This window comes from Trachurus japonicus, chromosome 9 (genome assembly GCF_045865225.1).
Source record: "Trachurus japonicus isolate A0001 chromosome 9, Traja_1.0".
Lineage (NCBI taxonomy): Eukaryota > Metazoa > Chordata > Actinopteri > Carangiformes > Carangidae > Trachurus > Trachurus japonicus.
In genome coordinates, this window is record NC_140915.1 from 26,741,752 (window position 1) to 26,753,825 (window position 12,074).

At 41.6% G+C, this 12,074-nt stretch overlaps 1 protein-coding gene across 1 annotated transcript in view; it reads left to right on the forward strand.

The window, feature by feature from the left end:
- The window catches only part of rasa1a (RAS p21 protein activator (GTPase activating protein) 1a), a 25,722-nt gene continuing 13,648 nt past the window's right edge, over positions 1–12,074 (forward strand). The window contains exon 1 of the mRNA XM_085787040.1: positions 1–1,306. Coding sequence (XP_085643166.1) covers positions 759–1,306 — 548 coding nt within the window. The 5' untranslated portion in view covers positions 1–758. The remainder of the gene's footprint in view (positions 1,307–12,074) is intronic.

Below are 12,074 nucleotides of genomic sequence, written 5' to 3' on the forward strand. Positions count from 1 at the left end.
GGCTGTGTCTGCTCAGTGACTGGAGAGGAGTGGGAGAGGGAGGGGAGAAAGAGCAGCGCAGCAGCGGGCAAGCCACCAGCTCTGAAACCCAGAAAAAGAGGCGAACTCAGCTTGTATACGCAAGAAAAAATATATACTTTGGTTTACAACATGATAGTTCGCACGGGATAACACAGCGCTCCGGGGATTCAGGAAATAAGGCTGGGTCGTTTGTGGACTGTGCTCGATACGGCTGGAAACTCAGAAGGAAAGAAAACAACAACACTGGAAAAAAGACGGGGATTACACACACAACAGTGACAATAAAACAACACTCCCCGACAAGTGGTCTGTCTGGTGCCGAGGTTCAAGTCCGAACAACAAAAAAACAAAACAGGAAATACCGGTGAATTGATATTCTCTTTGAAACTGTTTAAATGTAAGTTTCCACATAGTGTTTCTGCATGAACTTTAAACTCAGGAAACAATGAAGACATAGCGAGCGAGAACTCATCAAGTGTCTCAAGCTGCTAGCCATCCCGCTAGCGTTAGCGTGGCTATCCTGCAGCGAGCGAATGCGAGGTAAAGCTAACGCCCGCTAGTGCAGCTAAGTAAGCTAAGTTAGCTCGGTGGCTAACGTTAGCTGGCTGGCTAAACGCGTTTTGAGAAAACTTTTGGTGTTGTTTCCCCGGAGCCCAAACACTGAAGGAGTATTGTAAGAACAGAGGGGAAGGGCAGGTTCCCTTCTGGACTTTTTCCCCTCTACGTATTTTCCTAACATGATGGCTGCGGAGGTCAGCAGTGAGGATACGGGCTCGGTCGCGACAGGGACAGGGGTGGCAGCAGGCGGAGGCCCGGAGACGGCCCCTTTCCCCTACCCCTATCCCAAGAGCAGAATGCGAGTCCCCGATTTGGGACAAGGAGCCGCGCCGACCCTCCGCCAGCACTCGAACACATCGCCGGACTCACTTCCCGACATGAGCGTGATCTCGCTCACGTCTGGCGGGGATGTGACCGGATCAGTGCTGTCCGCAACAGGGAGTGGCGGAGCAGGAGGTGGACATTCAGTTTTTCAAGGAACAAGCTCAGGGACCGTGGGCGGCATGTGCTGCTCTCCCACATTGGAGGGTCCAACTAGTCAACACACAACAACATCAACCGGTCCGGACGGGCCCACTGCCGCCTTCCCCCCACTGCCACCACCCCCTCCTCCCCCTCCGAGCAGTGGGGGGCTCGGCGGCACTATGGATGAAAGCGACATGCAGGATGGACAGGAATATGAGGAAGAAGAGGTGGTGTTCCCCCTCTCCGCACCTCCCACCAACCAGTAAGTGTACCACTGTTGTTGAAACTTAGGTGTTGTTCATTGATACCTAGAAGTCAACATTTTCAAGCATCCTGTGCTCTCTGCTGGGTTCACTTCCTTCCTTTGGCTTCATGTTGACTTGTTCAGGTCACACAGTAACTTGTGCTCCTCATAACTAGAATCAGTTATGAATTACAGCTCACAGTCAGATGCTCCATGGACTGTGGCTTTTTAAAATCCAACAATTGAACAGTTGTGGCCATTAAGTAATCCAAGTTTAAAACTATATTTAAGTAGCCTATGTGTTTTTTCATTTACAAACTTATTGTACTTTTTGTTGGAACCATAGTTACTTAGTTAATCAGTTGAAGAATGTGCATGTTGAGATTGAGCGAAGTTAGATTGAACTAACTGTTAGCAGGACAGTGTTAATCTATATAATGTCCAATAATAACTGATGCATTCCTGTGTGGATGTCAGTTTGAAGCTTTTCTTCTAAATCATGTGGTCAACAATCATCAATAAAATATGAAAGTTAATAGGAGCATTTTAATCTACTGGAGAAGCTGTATTTAAATAAGTGAAAGCACCAGCCAAATAATTAATAAGTATAATAAACACAAATACTTTATTTGATGAATCATGTCGTAATCAGATGTTGATGATAGTCAATGATGCAATTTTTTCATTAATAATGGCAGATCAGTTTCAGAGACAAGGGACGACGTAACAGAGATGGTAAGAGGAAGTAGTTAATGTGATATGGTCTGAAGAAATGCAGATGACAAAGGCCTATTTAAGTCTGGCTGAGGTCAGCACGTGTGTCCTAGGTAAGCAGCAGTTTTTTTTATCTGTGTCTTTCTCAAAGTATCAAGAACCATCTGTGTTATACCTGTATCATTGGCTTGAACCACAATTCCCCACAACTGTATGGAGTTCAGCTTGAGCCGAGATGAAGCACCTGTATGCATAGACCTGATATCTAGGGATTAGGGATATTTAGGGATGCACAGATCTCCTGTCAACTCTGTTAGTATAGCCTATCCTTTATTTATAAGATACTTAATTTTATTTGCCCTTTACATTTGTAATCTAGAGCAGACCTAATCAGTTTGTTCATAGCTTATGTGTGATTAGTACAATGTCACTTGAATCACCCTGTTATTGAAGCCTGAATGAGGGTATTTGTGAACCCTTTTTATTGCAGCATGAAAAATGCACCCTGAGCGTTATATTAGGATTGCATCTCTAACTATAGGTATTTCTTTTATGAATTTATCAGGCATGCACATACGCACATGTCTAAACCTGTGTGTGTGTGTGTGCTGGTGTTGCAATAACCTAAATACAGCTCTCCCATTTGTTACAGTCTCATTAGAGAACTGCTGAGCTTTGTCATTTCTGGCCCTCATAGTGTGAGATATGGAAGTGACTGGGCCTGGAGTGTGGATTCAGCTCTTATTTTTAGGAGCCACTTTATATCTCCCTGTCAGATTACAGAGGAAGGGGAATGCCAGCATTTCACCATTCTTGCCGGGATTGGTAATGAACAACCATAGATGGAATCAGCTGCTCTCAAATCCGAGTTATTACATATAGTATTAGTATGGAGGTTATCGTTTGGTCAAGCAAATATGCACTTGTTCATGGGTTTGCAGTTGCATTCCAGTTTATCAACTTGCAGGGTTGCCAGTGAGGCAGTGGAACAGTTGTCACTTGTGCATGAATGGCATTGATTTTCTTTGGTCTTGCTTATTTCACAATGAATGACTTGTACTCAAATGTGTATCTACCACATTCACTAACACACATAACTTAACACGCTAGTGAGAATCAGAATGAATCTACTGACTCACTCAGGCCTACTCTGAGATGCCTTACTCAATCAAGTTGTGCAAGGAACATGCAAAAAGCTATATTCCCCTATATTGGGTTTGTGGTTTTAGTGAATTGCTTGCACATTTCTGAAAAGTGTCTGGCTATTATTAGTCTGCAATTTCCTAATAGTATTGCGAAGTGTGTGACAGTGTTGATTACCTTATGAAAATGCAAAGCAGACATGTGGAAGGAAGGACACTAACATTTAATATTGTGGTATAATTAGACACAATGTAAAAAAAGATTGAGGTCAAATGCTGAATGTATTTGTGTGTTCATTGAGTGAACACCGGCTGCCGTCGGTAATATGTAAGGCCAGACACAAGCTCTCCAATGATATCAGCCCACAGTTTTCATTCATCTTCTCGTCCGGCAGTGGTTGATTCTTTACCACAGAAGTTATAAGGTGCTACTCTGCCTTGTAATCATGACTCAGTCAAGCAAGGATATGTCACTCACCCAGAATGTGTCACTGACCCACTGTGATTGACAGCGTTATGTGTCATCTAGTGGATGTTTTGTTGCAAAGCTGAAGTTTTAGCCTGCAGCTATGTAGTGAACCTGATGGCGACGACCATATTTTATGGCAGACAGTCAGCTCATCTTGTATCTTGTTATTTATATGAACATCCTGTCTATGTGTAACACAAGACATGCATTTGTTTTTGGGCTTTTTTTTCCCCCCACAGTGCCTATAATAGCATTTGCCAGTGGCAAATCTACTATTGGCAGCCAGGAGTGTTACATTCACAGCTGACTACCCACACTACCCTGAGTGATTCTGAGTCTCACCCTGCCCCCTAGGCTGTGTTAGCTAGCTGTGTATGCCTTCTGTAAACAGGCTGATCTTGTATTTCTTTGAGTTATATTTGCAGCCTGCAGAGTGCATATTGGAAAAGTGATGGTGGAAAACGTACATACTACTGAAAGTGACTGTGTGTGCACTCTGCTGCACCGAGTTAAAATATCTACGTGAGTGAGAGAGACACAAACAGCAGTCGCATTCATTCACACCTCTGTACGCCAGTGTGCCATTCATAAACAATGGTTGCAGCGCTGCGATAAGAATTTCACACTGATGATAGCTTAACGAAGAGCCAAGAGCAAAGATACCAGGTGGCCTCCACAGTGCACGTTCCTGCTGCCTTTGGAAGCCTCAGGCCCGGTGCCTGAGCTTAAACAAACAGCTTGTTGGGAAACGAGTCGTTGAGTTTGAGTTTCCACGAAGATTATAGAGGATTTTAAGTCATAAAGGGTTTCCCTGGTGGTGGGAGGAAGGAGAGAGGGGAATGAAAAGTTGGATTTGAAGATCAGTGGCTTTGTGAATGAGTTTACCAGATTTAGCAGTTGGCTGTGGAAACAACTCTGTAACTGCTGTGTTAATTGAGCACCCACGCTACCTAATTGCCCTTTGTGTAGGGTTGCAGAGACAATGGGATTCTGAAATGGCACAGGGATCATGTCACATAGCTTAACTAGGTTATTCCCTGACGGAGGCCGTTCCCTGTAGCCAAAATGTTACAGCACTTTTATAACAAAGCAGGGTTTTATTAATGGGATTGGATCAGTCATTACACCGTTTTGATGACTGGTGAGCCCAGCAATTAGTATTAAGCCTCTAATTTCCTGTTGGACATTTTGAAATTACTGCAATATTCAATGCTGGTAAGATACAGGCTACTGGAGCCTGCTTTAAACCATATTTGCACCTTGTCCCAAAGGTTGCACATGGCATGCCATTGCTTTACCTCACCCAGTAGTTGAAATACCAGTCCCATATTTATTAGTGTAAGATCCGTGTTGTGCATTGATAAGGGGAAGCCTATGGTTTCCATGCATTTTCAATGTGTTACGTAATGTCCTGTCATGCCCTTCCAATACCCACACTGCCCTGCCTTTTCTCTCCTACATCCTGTTTTCAAGACTTCTAAGCCACTCATTGTGGCATTAACAGGATCCTCAGAAGCATTTCATTTGTTTTTGACAATACCCAGGATTGTTGAGTTTGAATGACTTCTCACATGATTGAATGATGCAGAGCATGAAATTCATTTTTCAATTTGGATGGGCGGATGCTGTTTGTGAACTTCCAGGGCATGGGCCAGGAAAGAGCACATTCAAATTACAGGCAGATCTGATTTACTATTTATTTGTCACTTTTCTGAGCTTTGCTAGTCAGGCCTGTTTTTTTTTTTTTTTACATTTGCATCCCTTTCACAGAAAATAATGTATGGATCTTGTAAAAAAAAAAAAAACATTCATCTGTTGACATCTGTGTTGATACAGTTGGTAGCAGATATAGATAATAATGCAGATCTGGCAGCAGATCACAGTCACCAATGTACTTATTAGTAACTACCAGTGTAAACAAGACCAGCAGTATTTAAGAATGCTTTTATCAGTATTTGTTCAACAGCAAGAACAAATTGTGGTTGTGACACAGCAATTAGACAACATACCGTGACTCTGCTGGCATGATCATTTCGCACAACAAGTAACAAAACCATATGCAGTGATGAAAACTAGGGATGGAACGGTTTATGAAAACTGTTCGGTTCAACTGTCTCCCGTTCATGTGTGTCGTGTTCGGTTCATAGGCAGGCGCTACTCCTTTTTGTCATTTACCAACGAGGCAAAGCGTGTACACTCTAGAGCAGAAGCTGAAGATGTGCCAGCAACATTGTATAGGTGTGCTGTATAGGACAGGGTGGGGGGGTTAGTGACGATCGCAATCAATTAGCAATTCAGCGCATTTAGCGTTTATTAGCGCTCCAGCACAACCTGTATGAGAGACTGTACAACAGACTTTATAAAGTAAGATATAATTTCTGTAAATACCACAATTGATAAATGTAGGTTATATATTTCAGTGAATAACTAATTGCATTTGTTAAAGATAACTTCTCTGCCTAATAAATTAAATGCATGTTGGAACTAGCAATGTCTCCTCTCTTGCAGTGCCAGAATATCACCTACTTTTAACCTAAAAGACTGTCACAATGATGTATCAATGTCAGACTGCCTCATTCTTTCAGTTGTAACCTGAATATACAAGACACATTTGATTTTCCTAACGATCAACGTCTACCGAACTGAACCGAAAACTGTGATATGAACCGAATTGTGTATTTTGTGAACCGTTGCACCCCTAATGAAAACTACATTTATCCAGTCTTTTTCATCCTCCTTTCTCAGTGCACTGGGACAGGACTTCTTTTTGTCTTTATGTGTTGCAGACGCGTTTGTTTGTTTTTCTTAGCAGGCTCCCCTGCTGTGATTTATACTTGGACACACTCTCCTATTCAAGTGAATGGAAGAGAGATGCTGCTACACCAGAGGGGGCTCATAGCCATGTAAGAGAGAGAATAAGAAAAGTGAAGGCGAAAGTGTGTGTCCGGTGCAGAAGCTGGTCGGTCTGATGCAGAACTTCCAACTAGTTGTCTTGCATGCTGCACCAGTGCAAATATTAGCTGACCACTTTGGTCACTGCTGTAAATGTGTGTGTGAATTTCCCTCCTGATCAGTTCTAGATCTGTGGGAAAGAATCATAGAAATTCTGTCCTATTCCCTATGTCCTATTTGTTTATATTTGTTTAAGTTATTCAGCTAGACAAGGAATGGTGGTTTTAATTCGGTGGGAAGAGAATGTTCTTAACTGGACACCCCTGCTTGCAGAAATTAAATCTCAGGAGGAATATTGTATGGGAAGATGACAGTGAAGCCTATTATCACTGATGTAATGATGTTATTTCAGGGAGGCTGATTCACAGCAGGAAAGCCGAGATGTGGGCTTTGGTCCCTGTGTGCCTGGCTGCGCATTAAAATGATGGTGGTTGGTTAGCATTCAGGCTGAGCGAAGGCTGAAGATGCATGGATGGCCCCTCCACATTTCTGCCATCTGTATGGTTTCGGTCTGCCCCGGTGTGCTGTCACTCTCTTACCCTGACTGAGAGTAACAAGCTGTGGCAGTTCACTACTGTGTAAAGCAAAACAAAACCATTTCACAGCTGCTGACAGTCCTCCACAGCTCTCCACCTACTTTCTTTCCACTGTGGAAACTTGAGCATGCAAATATAAGTGAATGGTTAAGGGATCACAATTTGCATAATAGTTGTTTGGTCAGTTGGTTAGTGCATAAACCCAAACAGTTTACATTAAGAGCTGAGGCATTCGTTCATTTGCTGAAAGAATGTCTGATGTGAGGTCGAAACCACTCTGACATTTTCAGGGCGAACAGTCTTAATTTAACTGTGTTTTGATCTTGAATCGTGATTGAACCCAGGTGTATGTAAACTTCAAACTAAGGCCAATCCAGGTCATTGAGGTCGGTGGTTTGTTTCCACTAATGCGTGTGTGTGTGTGTGTGTTCAGGGGTAGCACATAAATGTCCATGTGTGTGCAGAGATGCCACTCCCTACCCCTGCTGCCCCGCTGCTTCAAAAACCAATAGGCAGCATGCTCACGATGCGTGGCTTTATGAGTGAGGGAAAAAGCAGAGTAAGAGCAGGAGAAAGTCAGTGGAGGATGAAGTGGGAGCAAAGACTACAAAGCTACTGCCCGCCTCGCTCTCCGAAAGATCCACTTGTGTAATTCTTCAGAACAGGATGACAGAATCAGACATGATCATCCAATTTTCCTCAAATTAGTTAGCACATCTAAATGCATGTGGGGTAACAGTCCGCATCTCCGTGTCTTCCCGATCATCTTACTTCAGTGGATATTGCTTGTTGACCCTAGTCACGGGAGATGACTGTACCAGGGAGACAGCAGGGTCACATCATCATGCCTTGTATGGATTTAGAGCTGCCTTTGCTCTGCTTTCCACATTGGAGCTTACAGTTTTTGTCTGGCCAGCAGCAGCATCAGTGGAGTAGGTGCACATTGTGAGACCACGGGACACTGGAGGGAGATGCAGCAGAGGGCGAACTCGGCGTAAGTGGGGCATCAAATCACCCTGCAACTTGTACCTTGCCTCCCTAACGCTCGGCTGATATTTTTGTTTAAGAACTAAGTTCATGGTAGATCTTAAAATATGGCTTGTTAAAAAGGTAAAATGGTGTGTGTATCTACAGTATATGTGCAGTATATTTATTTAACATTATGCACTAAGTGACTTTCTACTGTGGGATCTTTCAGCCGATTGATTGACATGCTGATTGATCATCTGACTTTACAGGAAACTCGTCATAGATATTCCATTTCCTTGATTTTTTTTTGTATGGAAATGTGTAAACTGAATATACCAGTTTTGCCAGTTTTATCTTACTATTATTTCACAGACCTTGCACAAGGAAATCTGGAAAGTCATACTACATGTGTAGCTATGTAGTGATATGTAATGTCAAGACACCGAATGAAAACACTGACTCTGTTTAAGATGTTAGATGTTTACTGAGTACATGTTTTCTACACACAAATGTAATGCACATTTGTGTGTCGAAAACATGTACTCTGTAACCCATATGGACAGCTGACAGCTCCACTGAGGCGCATTGCTAATGTACAGTAATGGAACGTTTCATTACATTTTGATACTGATGAGGGCTGACGTCCATGGAGATGTTTGAGTAGAGCCACATCCATCCAAACAGAAGAAGACGAATAAGAGAGACATAAGCTGGAGAGAGAGAGAGAGAAAGAGAGCTCAGAAAATACCTTAATGAGAGATGGACAGACTGACAGAGAGACAAAGTCCAACTCGCTCAAGTCACAGCAAGATGTTTGTCAGATTTCTCTCGGATGTGGTGACATGAAAACACAGAATCTATGGTGACCTGAATTTGTCAAAAGTGAATTTCAATATCAGCACATTACAATGTTTTAGAGAATGGATAATGGAGAACTCTCTCACCAATCCATTGAGGGGGGTTATAAATGGTTAAATCTGACCAAATAGTCTGGGTTTCATTACTTTTTAAAAATAGTTATGCTTGAATGATTTAGGTCAGTAGAGTATGCAGTGTCCTAATTTTGAGCACAAGTTTTTTCCAAAGACTTTTCAAAATTGGAGGTTGTCAATTCTTTAGCATATGTATAATACTCTTCATTTTCCCTGCAGGATGTAGAGAGAGGGGTTGAGATGGGTTTCTTTTCTCAATCAGATCCGTGTATCAATGTTCTTGCCAAGGCTTTTATTGGTACCTGCCTAAATCCTCCTGTTGGGAGGTTATAGTGTCCTAGTGCTGTTATGGGTGTCCTCAGAATACCCTAATAATGAGCTAAGTGCACATTAATGTCCCAAACAATGTAAGCTCTGTATGCTTTTTTATCCTTGAGTTTATTTATGTTGCCGTATAAAAACATGTGCAGCAGCTGTTGCCTGTTTAATTAAAACGTCAGTTGCATACATGCGTGATATGCGCTCACATATTTCCTTACTGTAGTCACTCCATATTCCATTGGATTTTTAAAATAGAGCAAAAACAGACAGTATATTAAAAAGTATACGACTAGAATAAATGTAAGATATCCGGTGTGTACCTGTGTTAAGTCTTACACTCAGCTACTTTGTTGGAGCAGTACTCATATCTTTCCCAGGAGGTCATATTGTAATATATTCTATTGCTGTCACAGGAACAGCTGAAAGGGTTGTGTTTTCCCCTTGTCTCATGTTGAAGTGACTAAATTGGTAACGTGTGAAAATAAGGTTCAGGATGTGGCGATGGAGGACACTGTGGGTAACTCCCCCTACTCATGCACCTCAGCACTTTCGAAACACAAGTTGGTGTGGCACTGCGGCTGAAGGGGTATTCGTCACTCGATGACAATTTTAGGCATAGATATTTGCGATGCGTGTGAGTTGCCACAACTATTAGCCTACTTTGTAATGGTTTGTATTAGTTAGCCTGTCTCAGAGAGGACCATGAGGGAACTGTATGCAGAGAGTTAAATGCCTTATCCTGGGCTGCGCGTCAGTAGGAGAGTTGCAGGACGTCACTGCGCTGCTCGCTGTTCATGCACAGACATGACAGAGCATTCCTCAAGCTGATAGGAGAACTGTATCCTGTTACCACTGTCATGGCTTCTGTTTTTAATCATAGCACCCTTTCTGTCAGGTTAACCCAATCACATCACACGTGATTATGGGAAGTGAATTGTTATGATAATAACTGAATATCATAACTCCTACACAACGTTTCAGGAAACATGATTTCAATGGCTTTTCCCCCATATCTATAGAAAGTTGTGGTGTGCAGTGCAAAGCATCTGAAGTCAGTTACTTGGTAAAACACCACAGTGCATTCTGACTTTAATGCGGTTCAGGACATCATGATGTTCAGGGTGTATCTGCTAGATGTTTACTAATTCAAATCAATGACTTGAAGTAACACAGATGCCCTCAAGGTACTGTTCAGCAACAACCTCACATGGCCAAGCTTGCTATGGTAATGAGAGAAGTAATATTATGCTTCTGTGACTGTGAAGTAAGTCAGGAATACCACATCCATAAACTGTATTTATGTGACCTAGACTGAAAATTCAGCCTCACACAACACAGCCCAGAAGACAGTTTGTGCTGAATGCTGATGATCAATCCTGGATTAAAATGAACCCTGAAAACAAGACTGGTTTAAATGCACTTTCTGCACGTGTTTGACTCAACCAATGAAGTGAATAACAAGATCTGCATTTCCCTCTTTGTATTAGAAAAATTGATTAGAAGTGGGGTTGAGACTTTAAATAATGCCAAGGAGTTGTTTATTGGTAAATGTGTCCCCAAACCAGAGCGATAATGGTAAAATATGGCGACAGATATATCGACACTGCCATTTAACAATTAATATGAAAATCCACCTGTCAGTGAGCTCTGCAAAACATTAACATTTAAACTCCCCCATGTTGTGAAATACAAAGCAAGTTGAGTGTTGTTAATGCATAATGTGAACAAATGTCTCTTTTCATCTACACATGGAAAAACCTTTGACGGCATTAATATCACTCCAACTTTCCTCTGAAGGTCAGCAAGTCTCCATTCTGTCAGGTGTATCTGCTTAATTAATTACCTGCCAATCATACATCAGAGGTAACATTCAGCCAACGGCGATATTACAGGGAATACTTTCATGTCTACGATCAAACAATTTTCAACTGAGAATTTCAACCAAAAAGTAAAGATGATAAAATGAAATTTAAGAAACTGTGTATCTTAACATTTTTTGATGATACTTTTAAGACCTAATGCTAAAACCATCCAATAAAGTTGACAGCGTTTTCGTTAGGAGGAGAAAGCTTACAGAGTTGTAGAGCAAACTGCTATATCAATACATAAATAAATTACATCGCATTGCCACAGTTGATACAGAAACAGTGTACTTTAAACATGAATGTTTTGTTGTATGGTAAATGGTATGTTATATTTTATTTTCATACTCTTACATTTTACTCTCAACAATCAAATTCAAAGGATTGCACTTAATATTTTCAGCTTTGTTCATCTGAACTCCTATAAACTTCTATAGCAACATATCCTGCGTAATAGATATGAACCATAGGCCTTATAATAAAAGCATGCAGTTGCTTATATAGGCTACACTATAAACTGCAGTTTCTTGTGCATATTATTTGATGCTGATTGTTGTTGATCCATGTGCCTGTTTTTATACAGTAAAGCCTCTGACACTGTTTCCTTGCTAAATTTGAAGCGTGCCATAACAGGCCTCCAGAGTTCACTGGGGGAGCCGGATGACACATTCACTTCCAATCAGCTCTATTTGCTCAAGTTCATGTACAGTTTGGAAGATAAACTCGGATACATTCCTGATGCCTGGGCCATAATTAATCTCAGGTATGAAGGAAATATTCAGTAACTTAATTATTCACCTGTTTTTGATTGATATTATGATTAAAAGCCAATTCCAGCCAACATGTTTTATGAGTATTAGTTATAGATAATAAACAGGTGTGAATGTAT